The sequence below is a fragment of the Balaenoptera ricei genome, chromosome 15, assembly GCF_028023285.1.
Source record: "Balaenoptera ricei isolate mBalRic1 chromosome 15, mBalRic1.hap2, whole genome shotgun sequence".
NCBI classification, from domain to species: Eukaryota; Metazoa; Chordata; class Mammalia; order Artiodactyla; family Balaenopteridae; genus Balaenoptera; species Balaenoptera ricei.
Window position 1 is genome coordinate 54,275,842 of NC_082653.1, and position 24,074 is coordinate 54,299,915.

The window sequence follows — 24,074 nt, forward strand, 5'->3', positions numbered from 1 at the left end:
TTGGCAAGCTAGGGCCCAATCTCTTACCCCATGGCCTGCAGGTGTGCCAACATCCACATTACCCCAGGTGGCTTCTGGGCACTGTTAAGAGTTCCTGAGTTCTGAGGGCCAGAGTCATTCCTTCTGACCATCATACCTGCCTCTAGCACTCCAGAAACAAACTCAGGCCTGCCTGGGTCCATCCCCCACTCTCAGCCCAGCAGATCAGAAATGACTGTGGCTACAGGCTAGGCCCCACTGCAGGCCCCAGGTCTGGGGAACCAGCCACTGCTCTGGCTGCTTTTGGTCCCAGGAAGACCCAGGACCGAACCTGTACCTGGTTCAGAAATGGAGGAAGAGACCCCAGCAGGGAGACCATGTGAGATCATTCCCTGCTTATCTTTCTGATCACAAACACCAAGCAAACCAGCAGCACACAAGCTCAGTGCCATCCCCCTGCCACTTGCTGACCCTTGGCCTAAAATCCAACAATTTTTGCCAAAAGAGTCAGATGCTCAGGGAAGGGCAAGGCGAAGAGGACAAGACTTCCAGGGGACGGACTGGTGGAACGGCTTCCACCCCCAAGTGGGAGCGGGGAAGCGAGCCACTGAGCGCGGGGAGCAAAGCACAGGGGGCCAGACTGACAGTGGGGAGTCCAGTCCCAGCTCCGTTAGCAGAGGCGCTTGTACGTGTAGATGTAGGCTTTGCAGCTGGGGCACGTGTGCGTCACATCCTTGAAGTCATTGATGAGGCAGGGGATCAAGCAGCAGCCCAGGTCACACCTGAATCGGAGATGGGGAGAGACAGGGAGGCCTGAAGAAAAGGCGCCGAGGGCCGGGGGCTACTCCAGCGTGGTGGTGGGTGGGCTCAGCCTCCCCACCCAGCAAGCGCCATACCACCTACCCCATGAAGCAGCAGAAGAAGCCCAGCACGAAGTTCATCAGGCCAATCTCGTAGGAGATCTTGGTGGTGATGGCCTGCTGGCAGTGGGGACACACCGTCTGCACGGGTGCACCCTCAAAGATCTCTCCCTGCAGCACTGTCACTGTGGTGGCAGCCCCTGAAGGGACCAGGACCGTGGCCGTATGGCCCCCAGGGCCAGGGTAAGGCCCTGGCGGGTAGGGCCCTGGTGGGTAGTAGCCCATGGGTGGATGGGGGCCTGGAGGAGGGTAGAAACCTGGAATGACACGGAAGATGGAGCAAAGACAGATCACTGCCTTGCCACCTGCCCCATGTGAGAGGTGAGCACAAAGCCCTGAGGCCCCCAGCACCCAAGGACATAGGGTGAAGCCTTGGGGACCAAGCCCTGGGCCAAAGTAACCATCCACATTCTCCCAGCCTTTCCTGGTCCCTGTCCCATGGGGACCAAGACAGAGCAGCTACTTGGCCCAGCCAGATAGGGCAGAGAGCTGGGAACAAGGTCTAACCTCTCCTCTCCTCGGTCTTATTAGCTTGATGCGTTGAGCTCCCTTGCCTCTGACACACAGGGGACTGAACTGTGCTCAAGGACCTTGACCACAGGAGGGAAAGCCTTGTCTCTCACCAGCCTCTCCTCCCCACCAGCATCAGGTATTGCACTGTGGTGCCAGGGGCCAGCCCACCTGACCAGGGCCCTTCTCCAGCCTGTGTAGTCTCTCTCAAGAGCTGCTGGGTAAGCAGGATCCCAGGCCTCCACCATGGACTCAGGTTCCTGGCAGCACCTCCAGGAACCAGCCCTCCCCTGGCAGGGCCCGGGACACCTCTGGCTCACAGAACCTGTACCGTGTTCTAGGGCACCTTCCCATGTCCACGGTCCAGACTCACTGTCAGCCCCCCGCCCTTATATTAAACACCCACACAGACTACCTGCCCGCAGCAAAGGCTGGCTGGCAACCCAGGTGACATGCTGGGTGCTGGGCTAAGCGGATTCCTTTCCAGCTTACCTGGAGGCATGTAGGTGCTGTCTGCATTCACATGTGAGGGGATGAAGCCAGGCTGGGGCATTGGGTGACCCGGCGGCTCATAGGGTGGGGGACCAATGTCTGCAGGGGGCAGTGACATGCCCGGTGGGGGCTGCATCACAGCTGGGGAGGTGCGGCCTGGACAGAGAGAGACACAGAGAGGCGGGGAGAGGAAGCTCAGAGGGCTCCAGCCATCGGCAGAGGGCTGCTCCAGGCACCAGCTCCTGGCAGCTGGAAAGGGCAGGGGACAGCAATCAAGCACTGAACCCTACCTGGGGTGGGCGGAGCTCCACTTTTCTCCTCCAGAAGGGGGGCTGTGGGGCCCCCAGGGTAAGGAGGGGGTGGCTCATTCGACATCTTTGCTGCTTCTCCTGGACCCTGGAGGACAAACCAAGATGCAAAGTATGCTCCCAGCCCGCACCCCCCACCCCCCACCGCCAGTCAGGCACTGGTCTGTGATGAGGGGCTGCAGCACAAGGTGTGTGGTCATCCTCAGAGCCACCCCTGCTGAGCCCAAGCACACAGGGCCTCCTGTGGCTCCTCCTGCAGGTGTCCCCTGCCCTCGGGGCTCAGGTCACCTTTCACTCCCCTCCCCATAAATCTCCACGCTTGTGATGGGCTGGGACCAATTCCTTTGAGAGAGCAGACTGGGCTCCCTGTAGGCCCTGGAGATGCCCCACCATTGCTGAGGTAACCCAGCCCAGAGCCACCATCCTCCAACCCCCAGAAACTACCAGCTTCAGGGGTCACCCACACTTCCTTTGTGAAAGCCAGAGGGTGGGGTGGCCCTGGGAAGGGGACAGAACCCAGCAGCTCGGGAACCTAATCTAGGGCTTCTCACAGGGCAGTCTGGTCACTGGTCCTCTACTCCCCTCCAACGTAGGGAGAACCAGGCTGGACTCCACGCCAGGGCACTGTGGCCTGCTTGTGGGAGGGGGTCTGGGAGAGTTTTTACCTCCAATCCCAGGTACTCAGAGGAGACAGGCAGGTGAGGCTCCTTCTACTGCCGGCCTGGGCGGACACACAGGGTTCTGGGGAGCTGTTTCAGGGGGAGAACAGGTAGCGCCCTCAGCAGCGGGGCAGGGCTGCTCTGGGCACCTGGCCCCACGCAGCCACACTCCCTCGGTACTGTATGTCTGGTGTCTCCCCCGCTGCCCAGCTCAGCGCCATCCTGTGTCCCTACCCACTCCTCAGCCCCCCCTTCCCTTCCCCACAGCTGCTGTCTCCCCAGGGCCACGGCCAGTCCTCTGTGCACTCCCCACCAGGCCCAGAGCAGCCCCCCCACGTCCACATGCCCTGTGGGAAGGAGTCAGAACCAAGGGCTTCTCCCCACGGCAGCAGCGCTGTTTTGGTCGGGGAGTGGATGGGGCGAGAAGGAAGGAGGTAGCGTTGGTCATTTCCTTCACAAGGTCCGCTGAGCACCTGCTGCCGGGTACTGGGGGAGAAGCGGGGGGAAGCAGGCCATCTTCCCGCCCCTGGGTCTGCATTCTGTGTCCTTTAGTAAGACACTTCCTTCACTCTATTCAGCAGCATAAAAGGCTAAAAATTAGTAGCATTTTAAAGTGAGACTCATTTTTTTAAACTGATATAATATGAACTAGAAAAAAAAGCTAAACAGTATAAAAAATATATACAGTGAAAGCAAGTCTCCTAGTGTAGCTCCCTCCTAGAGCCCAACAGTGTTAAGTTCAGAACGATGTGGGGATGGAGGGCCCCAAACAATCCTGCCAGGGGAGAGGGAGCCTGGAGTCAGTAAGTTTAAATATTAAATTTAAATCAGTGGCAGGGCCAGAGGAACTGAGTCCAAGCAACAAAAGTGAAAAAAGATACAATCGATTTCATCATAATTTAAAACTTGTGCTTCTAAGGATACCATCAAGAAAGTGGGAAGACAACCCACACAGTGGAGTAAAATTTTTACAAATCATGTATCTTATCAGGGACCTGTACAATTTAGAATATATAAAGAACTCTTCTAATTCATTAACAAAAAAGATAACCCAATTTTTTTAAATGGGCAAAAGGATCTGAACATACATTTCTCCAAAGATAAACAAATGCCCAATAAGCACATGAAAAGAACCTGAACATTGTTAGCCAAAAGGAAAATGCAAATCAAAACTACAAGGTACCATTTCCTACCCACTAGGATGGCTAAAATGAAAAGGACAATAATAACAAGTATCGTGTAGAGAAACTGGAACCCCCCACACTGCTGGTGTAGCCGCTCTGGGAAACAGTCTGGCAGTTCTTCAAAAGGTTAAAATAGAGTTACCACATGACCCAGCAATTCTGCTCCTAGGTATATACCCAAAAGAATTGAAAACTCATGTCCGTACAAAAACTTGTACAAGAATGTTCATAGCAGAATTATTCATAATAGCTAAAAAGTGTAAACAACTCAAGTGTCCATCAACTGATAAATGGATAAACAAACTGGAGATATATATATATTTCCATACAGTGGAATATTATTCAGCCATGAAAAGGGATGAAGTACTGACACAGCTACAACCTGGATGACCCTTGAAAACATTATGCTCAGTGAAAGAAGCCAGACACAAAGGACCACATATTATATGATTCCATATATGAAATGTCTGGAACAGGTAAATCCATAGGGGCAGAAAGCAGATTCGTGGTTTCCAGGGGTTTGGGGGGCTGGCCATAGAACGGCAATTACGGAGTTCCTTTAGGGATGACGAAAATGTTGTAAAACTGACTAATGATGGTTGCACAATTCTGTGAATATACTAAAAACCACTGAATTGCACACAATTACTTAAAATATTTTAATTTTTTGGCCATGCCCTGCGGCATGCGGAATCTTAGCTCCCTGACCAGGGATTGAACCTGTGCCCCCTGCATTGGAAGCACGGAGTCTTAACCACTGGACCGCCAGGGAGGTCCCTGAATTGCACACTTTAAATGGGGAAATCGTATGGTATGTGGATAATTGTATATCAATAAAACCTATTAAACTGAAAGAAAACAAAATTGCCCAACCTTATCACCCTAATGCAGCCAGTCTCTGCATGTCCCTGCCAGTCTGCATGTATAGGCACCTATATTTTTATATAGTTGCCGTTGTGAAAAAGTTTTAAATCCTTTTAACATTGTGTCACATATATTTCCTCCATCTTGCAAGACTCCATGACCATAGATTTTAATATTTCCAAAAATGGGCCCATCACTGTTTACATGACCAATCCCTATTAAAGCATTTAGAATGCTCCTTATTTCATAAAAAACTGGAACACCTTTGGCTAATGCTCTTTCCCTTTCTTGGATTATTTCCTTGGGCTAAACCTGTCAGAAGTGAGATTATTAGGTCAAAGGGTATGGACATTTTATGCCTTCTGTGAAGGATGATGCTGATTTACAGTGCAAACTCTGAATACTACTGTTATGATTTGTAATGTTAAGATGACACTTGGTTATGTTTACTTCTTTGATCACTAAGAGTGAGGACAGCTTCCCAAGTGCTTATCAATTATATGCCAGCTCTTGTGAGTTGCTGCTTATAATTATCCTTTGAAGACATGGGGGCCAAGGAAAGACAGGACCTGTCTGAGGTCCCATGGCTTATTAGAGGCTGAGCCAAGCCTAAGACCCTGGCGTGACTCTTCCACCCCCACCTGCAGGTGACTCCTCATAGCACAGGGTCAAGAACAGTAAACAGCAGAGCCTCTAGAGGACGTCACAGAAGGTCCCTTTCCAGGGGCACTGGATGTGCATGCTGGGCCTGAGGACCCTTGCTCAGGCCACTGCCAGCGGCCACAGCCACCCCGATGGGAGAAAAAGGCAGCTTTCCTTAAGGAGCTTGACTCGAGTCTGCAGAAAACTCTAATATGCTGAGTCTGTTAGAACCCAGGCTGGCACCTGCTGCACACTGCCATGCTCCGCCCATCAGGGATGCCTCCGGGGGTGGCTCACCAGGAAACTGGCGGGTCCTGGGTCGCTGAGCAGGCCGGGAAGAGCTGCACTGTGCTTGGCAAGGTGCTTGAGCACCTTTGGGTTTAAGAGGGAGGAACTAGCCCCTCCATGTCTGGGGAGCAGGCACACACATACACTTCTGAGGACGTAGGTGTGGCCTGCCTTGTCACCAAACTCTCTGGATCTAATTCCGTCATCTCCTAGAGTGCAAGAATTCACTCTGGAATCCCACCATCATAATGATGGCATAAGCCCTGCACACAGGGCAGAGGCCTCCCCTGGTGTCCAGCAGAACCTAGAGCAGGCACTGCTGCAGGACACTCATTCCACTCCAGGCCCTGACTGCACCATGGCCCAGCTGCTCCTGTCTCCTCCCCTCCCCTCCACACCCACACCCACACCCACACTGCAGCTGCCTTCCTGAACTGTGGCAGAGACTGGGGGGCAGGGCCCTCCAATACGAAAGAGAGGTTTCTGAAAAATGGCTCACGAAGATTTCAGGAATTCAAACCCCAGTTCCCCTAGTGCCTCCCAATATAAAATCAAATGTGTGTGTTCCCACAAAACTGCATTGTCTCTAAGGTGTAATCAAAAACCTCAAGAATGCAATAATATTAAAAAAAAAAAAAAAGGCACATGTCCAAAAGCAAAACAGTTTTCCAATAAAAACGCACACTGGGGCTTCCCTGGTGGCACAGTGGTTGAGAATCTGCCTGCCAATGTAGGGGGCATGGGTTCGAGCCCTGGTCTGGGAGGATCCCACATGCCGCGGAGCGACTAGGCCCGTGAGCCACAATTACTGAGCCTGCACGTCTGGAGCCTGTGCTCTGCAACAAGAGAGGCCGTGATAGTGAGAGGCCCGCGCACCGCGATGAAGAGTGGCCCCTGCTTGCTGCAACTAGAGAAAGCCCTCGCACAGAAACGAAGACCCAACACAGCCATAAATAAATAAATAAAATTTAAATTAATTAATTAATTAATTAAAAAAAAAAAAACAATGCACACTGCTCAAGTTAAGCTACAAGTGCAAGCGTAGAATCTGAGATCACAGCCCAGGCAACTTCACTGTTGGGCAGGTGCTGGAGCGTCTGTTAAAAGAGGCTCAGGAAGGGCCACAAGTTCCCAACAGAGGAGAGGGAGGCCCATGGTCCTGGGAGCTCAATGAAGCCAACTTGCAGCCCCTGAAACCCGAGACAGGCCTCTCAGCCTTCTGTTTAGATATTGTAGCTACAGACTGTGAAGAAACAGAGTTGTCTGAGAGCCATCATGAGTCTATCATAAACCAAACAGGAGCTCCCGGGGGGCCCAGAGGATGTTACACAGCACACCCCTTTATGCCCTCTGGACTTGGTGGATGCAGAGGTATTACCCAGTCATAGTACTGATAAAACACAAATTCTCTGAGAAGAGAGCTAGCGATCCAGCTGACCGCTCAGCAGCTGGCCAGCCAAGGTGCTGACCCCAGCAGCACGTGGGTGTAAGGTGCAGAGCAGGGCGCCCAGGACCTGGGAGCTGACTCTACTCTGCCACAGGCTTCATGGATTTCCTCTTTAAGGAGCCTTAAATTCCTGCTTACCTGATTTCAGGCAGTTTTGGGGATGCTGGGGAATTTCCACTTCACCCTGGATGAAAGCGAAGTGCCGCTGCCCCAGCCCTGACGGCTCCTACTTCAGAAGCCACTGGCCTTGGGAGACAGAGCACTTTCGAAAAGCTGAAGTCTGGGCTGGAACTAAGCAGGAGCTGGAAATGTGTGCAGGGCAGAGGCTGGATTCCTGGGGCACCTGTCACGGGGCCCCGAAGATGAAACTGACAAAGGAGATCAGTGTCCCCTCCACTGCATTTTCAGGTTGAGGCCTAGCCTGAAAGGAATGTCCTGACTGTGGCCAGGGCGGGGAGGCAGCGTGGGGCGCGTGGCTGGCAAGCTGAGAGGCGCTGTTAGCCCACAGCTTCCTCAGGAGCCGAGGACAGACCAAGGGACAAGGGGGTGTCCAGAAGCTCTGGGACCATCATCCCCTACATGGGAGAGAGGAGAGGGAGGGCCTGCACCCTGTTCCACCAGGGGATGGAATGGGGCCACTTAAAAGCTGCATCTGGCCTCTGCCCCCACAACCAGCACAGCCTAGCACCTCACCCCCGGTGCTCTTATGTAGGAGGGAATTATTCCGGTCACCCTAAAGTGAGATGAAGCCTGTCTCCACGTCTGTCTGTCTGTCTTTGGACCCACTCCCTGCTGCAATCTCATCTCACCTTCCCCAGAGCAGCAGGCACTGGGGCCTCTGGGGTAGGACACAGGGCCGGGCACTTTCTGCAAAACCAGGTCTCCCCATGTTCCCGAGTGGAGTTAAAAGCACAAGACCTCCCGGCCCTGGGAAACGGCTCTGGCGTTCTGCTCTGCTCCCAGCTACTCACTGTGCCCTGTGGAGAGCGCTGCTGTTGACCCAGGGCCAGAGCCCGGCCAACTGGCAGCAGCCTGAGGTGGCCCAGGTGGCTCCCCGTGGGAGCTGGGAGGGCCTGGGACCGGGCCAGCAGGATACACCCCTCACTGGCTCAGCCGCTGCTGCAAACTCCATTCTGTAGTCTAAGCTGTCCTGCACACCACCATGGGGGTGCCAACCCTGCCCCCGGTCCCCCCACCCCAGACAGTCTCTGCTGAGGAAACACACCCACACTGCCTTCTGGAGGAGGACTGGGAGGGCAGGGAGGGCAGTTTGGAGCTGAGACACATCTGTACATGAGTGCAGGTTCCTGGAGGACTGAGGACAGATGTGGGGGATGAGACAGAGATGAAAGGAGAGGACGCACCCAGAAGGAGGACTTTCTGACATCAGTTTTCCCCCAGGGTCTGCTAGAGCAGCGGTTCTCAAACTTTTTGGTCTCAGAACCCCTTTACACTCAATTATTGAGGACTCCAAAAAGATTGTTTTTGTGAGTTATATCTATCAATACTTACCTTACTAGAAATAAAAAATAAGGAATTGTTAGAAGTATTTATTCATTAAAAAGATTAACTCATTACATGTTAACATAAATAAAATTTTTAAATAACTACTTTCCAAAACAAATTTAATAAGAAGATGGACATTGTTTTACATTTTTGCAAACCCTTTAAAAGTCTGGCTTATCGTTAAAAAGTCTACAAATAACAAATGCTGGAGAGGGTGTGGAGAAAAGGGAGCCCTCCTACATTGCTGGTGGGAATGTAAATTGGTGCAGCCACTATGAAGAAGAATACGGAGGTTCCTCAAAAAACAAAAAATAGAGCTGCCATATGATCCAGCAATCCCATTCCTGGGTATATATCTGGACAAAACTATAATTCAAAACAATACATGCACACCTATGTTCATAGCACTATTCACAACAGCCAAGACAAGGAAACAACCTAAACGTCCATCAACAGATGAATGGATAAAGAAGATGTGGTACATATACACAATGGAATATTACTCAGCCATAAAAAAGAATGAGGGACTTCCCTGGTGGCACAGTGGTTAAGAACCCGCCTGCCAATGCAGGGGACACGGGTTTGAGCCCTGGTCCAGGAAGATCCCACATGCCACGGAGCAACTAAGCCCTTGTGCCACAACTACTGAGCCTGTGCTCTAGAGCCTGCAAGCCACAACTACTGAGCCCACGTGCCACACTACTGAAGCCTGCACACCTAGAGCCTGTGCTCCGCAAGAAGAGAAGCCACCACGATGAGAAGCCTGTGCACCGCAATGAAGAGTAGCCCCCACTCGCCACAACTAGAGATAAAGCCCGTGCACAGCAACGAAGCCCCAATGCAGCCAAAAATAAATAAATTAATTTTAAAAAAAGAAGAATGAAATAATGCCATTTGCAGCAACGTGGAGGGACCTAGAGATTATCATACTAAGTCAAATAGAAAGACAAACACTATATGATATCAATTATATGTGGAACCTAAAATATGACACAAATGAACTTACCTATGAAACAGACTCATAGACATGAGAACACTTGTGGTTGCCAAGAGGGGTGGGGGTGGGGGAGGGAAGGACTGGGAGTTTGGGATTAGCAGATGCAAACTATCATATAAAGGGTGGATCAACAACAAGGTCCTGCTGTATAGCACGGGAAACTGTATTCAATATCCTGTCATAAACCATAATAGAAAAGAATATGAAAAAGAATGAATATATATGTATAGCAGAAATTAACACAACATTGTAAATCAACTATACTTCAATAAAATAAAAAAGTCGGGCTTAAGAGAAGGCAGCTGGGTGCTCATATCTGCTTCTCCATCCAATCTGTTGTGATGTTTTGGTTGAAGTATGAGAAAATCCAGCCTCCCACAGTAAGTAGCTGGAAAAGGGAGAGGTATCTGAATAGTCTTCTCAGGTAATTGTGGATATTCTTCAACACTACACCCAAACCTGACAGGTGGCAGTAGCTTCTTAAAGGTTAGTTGCAATATGGAATCTGAATCTTTAACAACAAATTTTTCCTATTACATTGAAAATCATCGGGCCACCTTGTATTTGGAATGGATCTTTTACACATGCCCCGTTTTATAACAGCATGCATGGGTCATTTGGAAAATAATGGTCCATGATTATGAGCCCTGATGATGTAGATCTAGCAATGTTAACACATCTTATTATGAGATATGCCTCCCTCAAAAAAATCACATTGTTAGTATCACCACCAATCCCATCAGAAAAGACTTTAACTACTGGGAAGCTGTCAAGCTCACTGTGGCAGATACAAGTTTTCCAAAATTCTGACATTTTCACTTGAAAGCTCAAATTTTATCATTGGAAACAGTAACAAATTTATCATTGGCAACTTATACAAAAACAAAAGGTCAGTTGTTTCCCTTGAATTAGCAGGCTCACTTTGTTCATTTTCAAGAAAATGTCTGCTAAATCCCCAAGTCTGAATAACCATAGTCTGTGTGTCAGTTGTTTTAAATAAATATGGAGCTCCATGAAAACGCTAGTTCAGCTCACAGCTCAAACAGCTGCACACATGCTTCCCCTTGAGGTCTCCAGCATGCTTCATGTGCGTCCTTTCATTAAAACATTAAAAAAATGTGTACTCAAGGGTCCAGATAATAAACTCAATAATTTTTACTGCTTTTTCTTAAATGAAACTGGCGTGAACACAACCACAACAATGACTAGCACAGCTGGGTGTCACGCCTTGAGCAGAGCTAAGTCCCGCTACTCTTGCACCGCCAATGCTAATGCCAACACAACGAAAAAGGCAATATAACCAATAACGTCTTGGTGTCCTTATAAACAGAGTTCTGACCTTCCGCCCCAGAAGGTCTCAGGAAGCCTCCAGGAGACTGCACGTCACCTCTCGAGAGCTGCCGGGCTAGAAGAACCCCCAAGCCGGTAAGAGGGTACCTGCAGGCAGAGCAGGGTCAGGGCCAGAGGGACCGAGAGTCCCAGGACTGAGAGTGGACTGTGCCGGTGAGTCTCCGAGCTGGCTGTTTGTCACACCGAGGCCCCACCCCAGGGACATGCTTGCTGCAACGTGCAAGGCTTTAAGGAGGCATCAGACTAGTTCAGACTCAGCTCCACCACTTTCCAGCTGTGTGACCTCACTGAGCCTCAGTTTCTTGGTTTGTAAATGGGGATAATCATGCCTACCTCTCAGGGCTGGAGCAAGTTTTATAATAAACAGCGTAAGCAAAACACCCAGAGCAGTAGCTTGAGGCCGAGCACACAAGAACACTGAATAAATGGCACCTGCTATTGTGGTCAATTATTGTGAACAACTTCCAACGGGAAGGAAAACAGAACAGGCACTGATGCCTCTGCTATGGCAGCTTCTGCTCCCATAGGAGCGGGGATCCTGGTGTGCATTCCCCCCCAGGATCCCGGGGTACTCGTAATCAAGCCCAGCCTGAGCGGCTCAGCCCGGAAGAGGTCACTGTGGCACGGCCAAGTGGCGGCCAACTGCTTTGTGAGCCCCTAAGACGACTTCTGGAAAGGAAGAGATACTAGCAATCATTCCAAAGGGCCATCGCTCCTTCCAGGCAACTGCCCTGGAGCTCCATGGGCTACAATGCCCCGGGAAGGGCACTCTGCCCAGACACTGGCATCCACCTGAGACCCTAGTGGCAGCAGCTGCAGGGCCGAGTTTCCCAGAGCTGGGCTGGCCTGCCCACTGCCTCCCGCCAGAGGAACTCACCCCCCACCCTCCGGCAGCCACGGCACCAGGATGCCAGCTGGCCTCAGAGGGGCTCCTCTGTCCCCAGGAGGCAGGTTCCAGGCGTCCGGCCAGAGGGGCTTTGGGCTTTGCCAGGGAAACTGAAAGGCAGCTTTTTGTCTTGCCCACAGCCTCACATCTGCTGAACCAAGGAGGCGCCCACTGCTCCGCGAAGGGTGGAGGCCCGGGGTGAAAGCCAAGTGCCCTGGGGGGGTCCCCTGGGCCCACCCAGAGGATGGGGGACGGGGAGCACACTCAGCCCCTGCTGAGCAAGGGGGCCTGGCCCACATCGTCCACAGCCCGCCTGCCCACTGTAGAGGCTGCGTGGACCATGAAGGACCAGGCAGTGTGAGGTGTCCCTGTGGCTGGGGGCTTATTCACCAGGGATGGCCGCTGACTCCCTGGGCGACGCCATGTACCGTCCTGTTCTCCCAAGTTCCCAGGGGTGGGCTTAAGGACAGTCTGTTTGGTGGCCACTTAACAGAGGCCCTTGGAGGGGGACGGCACTTCCTCTGGGAATAGCCAACGGTCTGTTGGTGCTGATCATTGTGTAGCACCTACTCTGCGCTGGGCACAGGCTGGGAAGTGTCAGGGAGTGAGTGGCTCGGTCCCTGCCTTCCAGAAGCTCACAACTGAGTGGGGGAGACAGGAGTCAAATACACACCAGAAACACCAAACCTAAGTACACAGTGAAACCAGTGGTGTACAAGAAAGTACACTGTGAAAGTACAGAAAGATCAGACCCTTTCCGGGGGTCAGGGAGCAACTCTCCAAGTAAGCCGGGGGGAGGAGGTGGGGTCAATGAGACTAGCAGGCAAAGGAGAGGACGGGACAGGGGCAGGACAGTGAGTCACAAGGCCTCAGGAAGGAGGCTGCGCCCGGCGTGGGTGGCCAGACAGCAGCCTGGAGCCATCGAGCCTCAGGACTGTTTCAGAGGTACGAGGCGCAGGGGCTGCCCTGCAGACCACAGACCTCTGTGGGGACAGAGGACCTGGGCCAGTAGGCAGGATAAGGACCTCAGGCCACGCAGCCCACAGCAGCACCCCAGCCCTTCTCCTCTGAGCAGCCACCCCCCACCGCATGCACCACCCCCTCAACTCAGCCTTCAGGAACAAAGACACTGACTTCCTTTCTAGACCAGCAGTAAAATCTGAAGAGCGCCACCGATGGATTGTATGACCCTATATAATCTCTCCACGCCTCAGTTTCCCCACCTGGACCAGAGAACTCCATTTTTATTCAGGGCAGCAGTATCTTTGCTAAGATGGTCTCAGCCCTTCTTACAGTCATGTGACCATGTGGCTAAGTTCTGGCCAATGAGTCACAGTAGAGTGACATATGTTCTTGTTGGAAGGTGCTAAAAGGGAGCCACCTCGGCCGGGAGATGGAGCCCATGTCCTCAGGCCCTCCTCCTGCCTGCTGCCAGGAAGATGGATGTGACAGCCCTAGCAGCCATGCTTGACCACGAGGTGACCTTGGGAATGGAAGCCGTGCTAATAAGGACAACTGAAGGTACCCAGGCCCTGGATGACCATGGAGATACCATTCCAGCACTGAATGGACCACGTCTCTCACCTATCTTGTAGTGAGAAACAAACTAACTTGTTTTAGCTGGGTTACTGTGAGTTTCCTAGTAAATGCAGCCAGACCTCAATATCAAAGAGAAACAGAGAAGCTAGTTTTCCAGTAATTCTCAAATCCAAGGTAGCCAGAATCTACTTGTAATTGGTAAATTTCCAGTTAGTTATTAACAAGGAAGGAAAACAAGTACCATTAAAAATAAATAGTGCTCCTTGGGCCTGAAGGTATGTGAACAAGTGGTCCATCATTGAAAAGCTCCCATTAGGACTTCCCGATGCCTTGGCTTCCTCTAGCTCACACTGCCTTGCCGAGCAGGCCCCTAGGCTGCCAAGTTCAGCCCTGGCGGGACTGGAAATCCTGAACTCAGCCCCTTTTCCATTGTCCTTAAAGATGCAGGCAGGACAAGAGAGACAATCCCTCCCTCAGATAGCATCACTGGTGGCTGCATACCATTTATTTTTACGCTTGAACCTGGGTGTATCTGATGCCTTGGGAATTCTAAACACCTCAAAACAAGCTAAAGACATGGAAAGGACCAGAAAGTAGATTTGGTTCTCCCATCTGTCTGCTCTCCTCCCACCCAGCCCTATACTCTTCTCCCTGATGAGTATCATGGCTCAACGGAGCTGATACATCAGCCTAAGCCAATGGCCCCAAATACCACAGCCTATGCCCTTCCCCGGGGAGGCTTGAGCCCTGATGTCACAGGCCAAGCAGGAAGGGCAGACTCCTTGCCTGCTGGTACCCAGGCACTAGGTCCCACCCATCTGGCCACCTAATGTTCCAGAGTCTCAGTTTTCTCATCTGTGAAATGGCAGCAGCCGTCCTTGACCCACCGAGTTGTGATGAGGCATAAATGAGGTCATGGATGAAGAGTACGCAGCTCAGAGCCTGTCACATAGTGTTCAATAAACACAAATCATGGCTTGCATAAATACAAATAGTTGTATTTATGGAGACGCAAGCAGAGTGTGGGAAAAGGAAGTATACAATAAAACAGAAAAGAGAATACATTGGTTGCTCTTAATCAGAAGCAAAATCAAAAGGCAGATAGGACTCAAAGAATGGTTCTAAGCTAGAAAGTAGTAAGACTTCTAGGAACTGTGATGATGACAATCATAAATGCACAATTTACATCACGCTGAATTCTGGTCAGAGCCATGGCAAACCACTCTGACTCCCCGTGACAGAGGCAAGGGCACCTGGGCCACAGCAAAGTGGGTTCATGCAACTTTTCTGGAGGACAATCTCACTCCTGTACATTCTTTTTAACACATTAATTCCATTTTGAGGCATTTGTCCTAGAAATAAACGAACACATGAGCAAAGGTTCACATGTAAAAATGTTTCTATATATCAACGTCTTGATGTTCAACCAAAGGGACTAGTTACCCATCTGGTTAACCTATACGATGTAACTATATTCACTCCCTCAAAATGATGTGGATCTACCTTTATTGACATAGAAAGATGGACTTGATAGAGCACCACATAGCATGTACAGTGCGATCCCTTCTCAGAGAGACGTGTGTATTTACATGTAGATTACACACCAAATGTTAAGGGTGGTTTTTTTCTGGACAGTGAGATTTTGGATGATTTGTTTGCACACACACACACACCCCACACACACACACATACAGAAACTTTTTATTTCTGTGTAGTTTCTAGTTTTTATAGGGTGGGCAGCTCCTTTGGTTGGTTCCTTCCTCAAAATGCTCACTGTAAGTGTGCTATATTTATGTGTATTCCTCCTCAGTCCAGAAAAGGTGTCTCTGACCATAATCTAGTTCTGTCTGTAGGGAAAGAAATGCTCCAAGGAGCAAACCCAAGGACTGGGCTGTTCCCCTCTCATGAGTTGGAGTGGTCTTTGCTTCCGTTTTGTAGGAATTTGGTAACACAGGTCAGTTCTCTATACCAAGTCACTTCCCAGTGCTCCAGTAAAATTGAGGGTCTAGACCTGTGAAGCTGGGACATAAAGGCCATCCAAGGTAGTTCTAGCCTCAGAGACCCTGCCTGGAGAGCCAGCAGGAAGTCACCGGCAGAGGAGGCAGGTGAGAAAATCCCAATAAACACATGACAGAACTGAGACTGACAGCATCACACGGCTTGACTGAGGTCACTAGCTGGAGCTGGCGCTGGGAGCACAGGTCTCCTCCTGCCCTCTGAGCCGCCTCCCAAGCAGGACCAAGCTCAGGAGCTTGGATTCCGCATGTTCTACTGTTGACACAGAAGAAGGAAGTACAGACAGGAGGGGGATGAGGAGCAAAGGGCAGAAAACAGATGCAGCTGCAACCACGAGTGGATAAACAAGTCATCTGCACCTGCTGGACAGGCAGGGTTTGGTAACCAGAAGGCTGACTAATTTTAGAAATGCAATGAATCTAAAGAACCATCGCTTAGGCAATCAAAGTGGAACCCTGAAAAGAAAAAGTCCTTAACTCTGCCTTTGTTGAGCTGACACAAAATGGAAGGCAGCTATGCTCACCACTACACCACCTACACGAGCTGACACAAATGGACAGTCTTTGGATTGACTCTACTTTAACTGGTTATCTGAGATCAAGATACACCATCCTGATCCAGGAAAAAGCTCTAGGGCCTTAAGTGCAGCCAAGCCACATGGCCACTACAAGGTCCCCATCCAGCTGTAAGAGTCTTATTTTGGACACAAAGGCCTACTGGCCTTGCTGGCCCAGGAGAGGAACTCAGCCTGCAGCTGGGCCTTGCCCGAGTCCCCCCATTCCGTTGGGGGTGGGGGAACCTCTGTGCTCCCAAGAGAACGGCTTTGCCTTTCTGCCCTCGTGAGCTCTGAGTCCCGGAGGTACTGCTCATTTTCCGTGAGCACAAGGAGGGAGCGCCTCTGCATCATTTAAGTCCCTCCTGTTGCAGGCAGTCTCTCAATTCTTCTACACTAATCACTGCTGGGTGAAGAACAGCAGCTGCAGCCAGTCCAGCGTGACACGCTTCTAGAGGTCACCTGGATGGAATCAGTGAAAAGAAAGAAGCCCAAAGCCAGCAGACACCTAGCAGACTAGTAATTATTCCTGGGGTAGGACCTCACAGTTGCAATGGTTAGATGTGCCGTAATGTGTCGTAAACACCCTGTGAAAGGGCACACGGTAAGAAGCTGCATACAGAACTGACGAAAAAACTCAAGAACACACAACAGTACAGGGATACTCTCCAGCGGAAACGCCCCTACGTGTAGCAGGGCGCTCACACGACTGGCACTGACAATCCAGAGGGGCTAGCGTCCAGGACAAGGACACGATGTCCACAAAGGTGAAGGGGAAGAGCCGGAAAAGTGCCCTGGGAAACCTGAGTGGGGAACAAATCTAATCAGCATGTGAAATTACACTCCATGAAACAGTATATGGAAATTGAACTAAATTCATACCACTCTAAATGGACATCTGACCCAAAGAGCTGGCTTGTGCCTTTTGGGACAGAATTATTTTGGATCTTCTCTTTGAGGAAATGAGAGCTCACGCTGTATCTGGGGTTGCCTTATTTTCGGCCATGTGCGTATTTCTCTCTGTTACATACATCTAGAGGCCACCTTTCAGGCCACAAGTGTCTCTAGGGATCACCAAGTCCAAGGTCTCAGCTGACATACGTTTAGTCTTCAGACATTACTAAGCACCCATGAAGGCAGGCCTGGGCGCGGTGCTGCAGATAACAGCGGGCAAGACAGCGGCGCCTGCCCTCCGGCTGCTCCCTGATGGGGAGCCTGGCCCAGCTGCTCAGACAAGAGTCGAGTCTCAAACCAGCGCTCCTTCCCACTGCAGCTGGCTCAGCCCCATCTCTTATCTCACACATTTTCCAAAATGTTGCTCCAAATTTTGCTTAAGCAGAATCTTGAACACCCAACAAAGTGCTACGCATGGTGGAATTCCACTGTGTGAGTGTACATGGATTTCACTGCACCCAGGACAAAAAGAGAAACAAGTGAAGTGAGCTGACCAGTCCCTCCCTTTCTCCTGGAACAGAACGAGGGCTCCTGCGTGCCTCCCCTGGTGCCACCCAAGGCCTCCACAGGGCACCAGGACCGGAGGCCTCTGCCCTGCCGGCTGACTGCAGCCCTGACCCCTGCACGTTCACTAGGGAATTCAACTCTACGCAGATCTGTGTTCCCCGCTCCAGGGAGGATGGAGCACACACAGACCACGGGCCCTACACCTCAAGGCCTTACCAGCCAGTAGAGAGATGGGACAGCTGAAGGGCAGACACATACATGATTTTATTCAACACACAAACAGCCAGCACGCATCTAGGCCCTGAAGATGGGGGAAAAAGCAGTTTTCATGTCAAAATCCAGTGGGGGAGGGGCTGTAAAACACAGAAACTGGTAAAATACATTGTATGTCAGCCAGTGAGGCGCACCACAGAGGACAGAGGAGCAGGGAAGCGAGGGCTTCTCTGAGCGGGGAACCTTCAGGCAAAGACAGGATGGAGGTGAGGCGAGAGCCACGAGCCATGTACACGGCCGGGGAAAGGTCCTGGGGAAGTAGTTCCGCGCAGAGGCCTGGAGCATGTCCACACGCCCGTGGCTGGGCAGGCGGCTGGGCAGAGTCGGGGCAGGAGTGAGATGGAGGGCTTCCCGTGCTGTGCCTGGGCACTAACGTGGGTCCCCGAGAGTCTTGAACCCTACAGCGCTTGGCCCCCACCTCCGGCAGGCACAGGTTCTTTTTGGCCAGTGTGACTGGGACCACAGAGAAATGGGCCCCGGTGTGGCCCCCATACTCCCCAGGCAAAGCAGGTAGACAGGTGACCCAAGCTCGCCTGAGCTTGCCTCCATGGGGACAGAAACCGAGGCCTGCTCCGAGTGCCAGAGCTGAGAAGTGGTCACGTAAGCAACACAAAATTCCTCTAGCTCTGGGATTAGCCAATTTTATTCAGCAGAGCCATCACTACCCAAGTTTGTTTGCTTATTCTTTCTTTCAAGTGACTACCTGTTTGAAAAGACTTAAGATTCCTGACTCTTTAATTCAGCCAACATTTCATAGGCCCTCTATAGAGGCCACTCACCTCCCTGGTCCCTGCCCTCAGGGAGCTGCAGATCCAGCTGGAAAGCCAGCTCACACTTGAAAAAATTTTGCAAAAGATACTCAGCAAAACCCAAATGAGAATACGTGACAGTAGGTGCTCCAGGTGAGAGAGGGGGCGGTCTGTGGGTGGGGGCCCTGGGGAGGCTTCAGGGACCAGGTGGGCCCTAGGTAGGCCCGCAAGGAGGTGGGCAGGGGTTCCAGGACTGGAGCAAGAGTCACTAGGAGCAAGGGGGAAAGAACTGTGATCAAAGGCGCAGCCTCCCCAGGCAGACCGGCAGCTCCCAGAGGGCAGGGGTGGTGTTTGGGGCCAGTCTCTCCACAGCCCCAGGCAGCACATCAAATATCAGCTGACCAGTTGGATGATAACACAGCCTGGCTGATACTCCCAGGCAGGAGCTCTGTCCCCCAGCCCGCAGGCCCTGCTTCAGTTAGCAGTACCCCTGTCCCCAAGATGGACGTCTGAGAGATGTTCCAGAATTGTCTCTGCCCCTTAAACCCTGACCTGTCAGCAAGCCTTGCGAATGCCATGGTTCACAAAGCTCTCAGAGCTCATCTACTGGTCAAGGTTTAAGGTCAAGGTTTACTGGTCAAGGTTTAAGGGGAAAAGTCTGGACTTGGCCGTGTGTTCCAGATCTCTCTACCACACTACACTCCAGCCACCCAAGACTGTAACTCGCCCTTTCCCAAACAAACCAAACCCCGCCCCCACCAAACAACCTTTCCACCGACCCTTCTTTCAGCCTCCAAACCCTCTTTCCAGAAGATGGAGCCTCTCCTGTAATTTCCTGCGGTGGGGATCCTCTGTCCCTCACTCTTGTCACCCCACTGGAGAACACTGGGACTCTCCCCCTCATTTTCCTGGGACCCAGCTCAGTCCCTGGCACAGGTGTGTTTAATAAGCAGGTCGGTGAGGGAAGGCTTCCCATGCTGTCCCTAACCCACAGCCACTGGGCCAGAGCACAGCCTCAGCCGAGAAGCAGTGTGCTGGCTTCCCGATGAGAGTGCCAAAAATCCAGACAAGAAAAGAAACCCTTTCTTGAGTCACAGTCGAGTCCAGGGAGCAGTTTTCACAAGGGGGCCGGGGAGCCCCCATCTCCCTTCAGACCCTGCTGTCTCAGGAGAGCTGGGTTTGGGGCTCTGCTCTGCCATTATTTGGCAACCCTGAACAAGTCATTTGGTATTCTGGCTGCTTCCTCAGCCGTGAGACTCAGAGGTGCCTGAGCTACATCTGCAGAGCTGACACTGCATGCAATGACAAAACACAGGTGAGAGTTCTGTCCGGTGGGAACAAAGCACATACAAAAGGCACACACTGCAGACAAAACTTCATTCCCTGCTGTTTCCCCAACTTGTAAGACTATTGCTCTTAATGTTAATTAGGACTGTGGCAACCGTTTCGCGTCTTCCTGAAGTAACAACAGGTTAGAATTCTCCTCAAACCCCACCCAGGGAGACCCTTCCGCCATTCCCTACCTACTTCCACCTTCCCTGGCCTCTGTTTCTCCTTGAAGGAAAAACACAGACACTGAAACAGATCTGAGTTTAGACAGAATCAACACTTACTGAACACATTATGTATCCAGCACCTTCACAATTTTTACTGGACACCTCCTTGTGGTAAGAATTGATGGCCTGGATCACCCAGTGGACAGACCACGCAGGAGCTCACAGCACCCACAGATCAGGAGTACCAAAAAGGTGATGAGAAATGTTTTCTGGAAAAATGATCCAACATTACCAAAAACACATCACAACCGCTTTCATGGAAAGAATCAGAACGCCACTGGCCTTCCTCACCCTGCACTGCACGGTTTCGTGCTGTCTTCAGTCTCATATTAGGGGACCCTAATCTTCTCAGCGCTTACAGCAGAGACAGGCCTTCATCTGGGTTTGCTCCTCACCTACCACAGACGCAGCAATTGAGGCTCTGGAAGGGCGAATGACTTGTCACACAGCTTGGAAGCGACAAAAAGGCCTCTAGCGTGGTCTGCGTGGCCCTCTCAGGGCGAGAGGCTCTGCCTGCCACAGGTCCCAGGCCAGGTGCCCCCTGTTCCCTGCAGCACTAAGTTGCACTGCAGCCTCTACCACCTCCAAGGGAGATGTGTCTGGGAGAGTCCTGACTATGCAGAGAAGAGAGAACGAAGACCTTTGTGGGATCCTAGAAACCGGCACATTTCCATTCCATGCACTCCACTTCCAAGTCCCTTTGTGGGGCACAATAAGCCTCATGCCACCACTGCCAGCCTGGCTCTCCTCCTCTCTCCTCCCCACTAAGGGCCGAGCTCCCACTGCATGCTGCCTTCTCACTGGCACAACTGCCTTCCTCTGCCTAAGGGCAGAGACATCAATATAAGATGCCATGACTTGAACTGCCACACTTCCCTGTGTCCTACATGAGTACAAATACGTCCGTGCCCTTTGAATAGTGTTTCTGAAAGTGGAGACGAATTTTCACAGGACCTGTCTCTTCTCTCCCCTTCAGACCACTGAAGAGGGTTAGGGTTGGTGTCTGTGGCTATGGAATAAAGTACCTGGGCCCAAGGGACTCAGAGCTTGTTCACTGGGCTACGGAGCCCTGTGCCCCTAGGGCTTTAGAAAACACACCAAACCAGCAGATTCAAACTGGGAAAGCTTATAGTGTAGAGAGCAGGAATGGCTTGCAAGCTGACGACTTAACGTCAGTTCCTGCCGACGCAATACACGGGGCGACCCGGCCATCGGGACACATCCCATCAGTTCCCCCTCACAACAATTTTGTTCCCTCAAGTATCATTCTATGTCACACAGTCCATGTTTTTGCTCTTAGGGTGATTCTAGAACCATGGCCTGCTGTTTTCAAATCTTTGCAAGAGCACATGTAAAGCTCTTTCTTGGTTCCAGAGGCCCATCCTATAGAAAAACCTCCAGAGTCCTCAGCTCCTCAGGGGCGGGAGGCAGAGAGAATGACTCTCAAATATGCCATTAGTTAAAAAACAAGAAGAATTCTAAGACTACTTAATTATATGCATGTTTAACTATTTAGGGGGGGACAGACCGATATCTGCAACTTACTTTGACACACATAAAAACAAAAAAATCAGATGGACTGCTGGATGGTTAGATTTGTGATAAAGTACAATAAAGTGTTGGACATTCTAGGTGGCATTCACTGTAGAATTTCTTCAACTTTCCTGTACGTTTGAAACTTTTCATAATTAAACGTTTGGCAGAGGGCAAGGCAGAGCTGGTGTGCCTCTCCCCACCAGACTCTTAGATCAGCCCTGAGGGAAGAAACAAAGCACGGAGGAGCAAGGTCACACTTGCTAGGCACTGCCCTGCCCAGCAGCCCACAGGACACACATGAAACTGGTATAAACCCTATGCTCAAGGTCTTCCATCCTCCTCACGCTAAGACCAAGGTTCTCAACCCCAAATGAGCCCGAGAATTATCTGCGGAACTTATTAAGTAAAGTCCTGGGGCACATCTCATAACTGCTACATCTGAACCTCTGGGGGTGGGTCCCCGGAATCCGCCCTTTTAACGAGGGCCCCGATGACTCTGATGCAGAGGATCTTAGGCCCATACTGGAGAAACTTATAGCCTTTTGCTCCTTACCTGACACCTGTTGAGAGGCCTCCTGGGAACATTTAGAGGAAAGCAGAAACACGCATACCCTTAAATAAGTCAAGTGCCCAAACCCGGGCTCGCATGACGCCGTGAGTTCAACTACACCAAAGTCCCCGATGGCATGAGGTTGGGCCCAAAGATAGGCCAGGTCACTGTCTCCACCCTCGGCACCGGCGTGTGCGGTCGAGAGCGGGCGCAGAGATTTACAGATGTAGGCAAACCAGGGCGGGCGGGGGAGGGAGAGCCGCGCGGGGCCCGCCTGGCCTGCCAAGGTCACCACGGAGCTCAGCAGAGGCTTCTTTGTCGCCGGGACCCTCCTCCCGACCCCCCCTCCTTGAGGAAACAGCCCCTGCGGAAAACCGGGGATGGTACTTCCCCAACCTTCCCCGCAGAGGATGTGGGAGGCGTGATAGCGGGATCCAAGGAGCGGGCCGGCAGCCCTCGGGGCACCAAGCCCACCGCCAGCCGAAGCCTAGCTAAGCTGTCACCGCAGCCCCGCGGGTGCCCGGCCAACCCAGCGACGGTACGACGTCAAAACCCCAAGGCCGCTCTGGATCGCATCAGCATCCTGGGAGGAGGCGACCGGCCCGCTGCGCCGCCCCCGGGGTCCCTTTACCTCGAGAGGCCGGAAGCCCAAGACCGAGAGAACGCCGAGACACCCCGGGTCCAAGCGCTCGGAGGACAAGACCCTCAGCCCCGCGGGGCTTTGCGCGCACACACCCCCCCCCGGCCAGCCCAAAGGCCTCTGGGAGATGTAGTCCGTCCGGGTGTCCAAAACGCGCTCCGCGGGCCAGCGGGACCACAGTGCCCGGCGTGCACCGCGCGGGGGCCGCGGGCGGGGGCGGGGAGGGGGCTGCGCGGTACGAGGTCGTACCCCTCCCCGCGCTGGCCGCGAGTGCCCAGCCCTGCTCCCAGGGGTCTCCGCGGGAAGCCGTCTAGAATGGTCGAGGCGACTCACCGTCGCCGCGGCAGCCGCGGCGGCCGCAGCAGCAAGAACAGCCACCTCCGCAGCTCGCAGTCGCGCGTCTGTCAGAAGGAGGCGGGTAGACTTTGGAGCGGGGCCGAGGCCCGTGGCGTCACAGCGAGGGGTGGAACCATGCGGTCAGAGGAGGGGCCATGAGGTCAGTGCAGGGGCGGGGCCTCGGGGCGGCACGTGACTAGCCCTGGTGACTTCACAAGAGCGGGAGCCCTTCGGCCCACGCGAGGCACGTGGCAGGGCGTGGGGTCTTTGTCAGGTGAGGGAGCAATCAAGGGAGGCCCTGTTAGGTTTCCCTCCCGGCCCGCCAGACCCCGGGTATCCACCAGAGCTAGGCGCACCTTTCTTCCTTTCAGGCGTATTTGTTCGTTTATTCCACAAATACCTATTGGGTTTAGGCGTTGGGCATTATGTGGACATGACCAGGTGGAAAGATTTTAGTTGCCTGATGTGGCGGTTCCACGCAGAGCTTAAATGAGACAACACTCTGCCTTTTCCTTTCAGCTCTCATTCTGTTAACAAGTGTTAGTGGGTATTTTTAGTGTCATGTTTTTCGCAGTTTTGTTCCTTTGGTTGGTTTTGCTGTTTAAAATGGCCCCCAAGCATGGTGTTGAAGCGCTGTCCAGTGTTCAGTGAGCATGAGAAAGCTGTGATGTGCCTTACACAGAAAGTACCTGTATTAGATCAGCTGTGCCTGTGTGAGTTATAGTGCCCTTGGCCTTGAGTTCAATGTTACTGAACCAATAATATATATTAAATAAGGTGTTTTAAACAAACACTCAAATATGGCTATGTATTAATTAGTTGATACAAATGTT

General features: G+C 52.1%; 1 protein-coding gene across 1 annotated transcript; it reads right to left on the minus strand.

Annotated features, from left to right (window-relative positions):
• Positions 1-536: 536 nt before the first annotated feature.
• Positions 537-23,004, minus strand: CDIP1 (cell death inducing p53 target 1). Its single transcript, XM_059898129.1, has 6 exons — positions 22,897-23,004; positions 2,875-2,958; positions 2,192-2,297; positions 1,902-2,057; positions 883-1,156; positions 537-761 (listed from the first exon to the last, which is right to left on the minus strand). The coding sequence occupies exons 3-6, from the start codon at positions 2,274-2,276 to the stop codon at positions 650-652; spliced, it is 627 nt and encodes a 208-aa protein (XP_059754112.1). The 5' UTR covers positions 2,277-2,297; positions 2,875-2,958; positions 22,897-23,004; the 3' UTR covers positions 537-649.
• Between the last annotated feature and the right edge of the window lie 1,070 nt (positions 23,005-24,074).

Coding starts and splice junctions, on each gene's coding strand:
- CDIP1 (XM_059898129.1), bottom strand. CDS start 2,276: ATGTCGAATGAGCCACCCCCTCCTTACCCTGGGGGCCCCACAGCCCCC. Junction 2,058..2,191: donor TGGAGCTCCGCCCACCCCAG/GTAGGGTTCAGT, acceptor CTCTCTGTCCAG/GCCGCACCTCCCCAGCTGTG. Junction 762..882: donor TTCTTCTGCTGCTTCATGGG/GTAGGTGGTATG, acceptor TCTCCGATTCAG/GTGTGACCTGGGCTGCTGCT.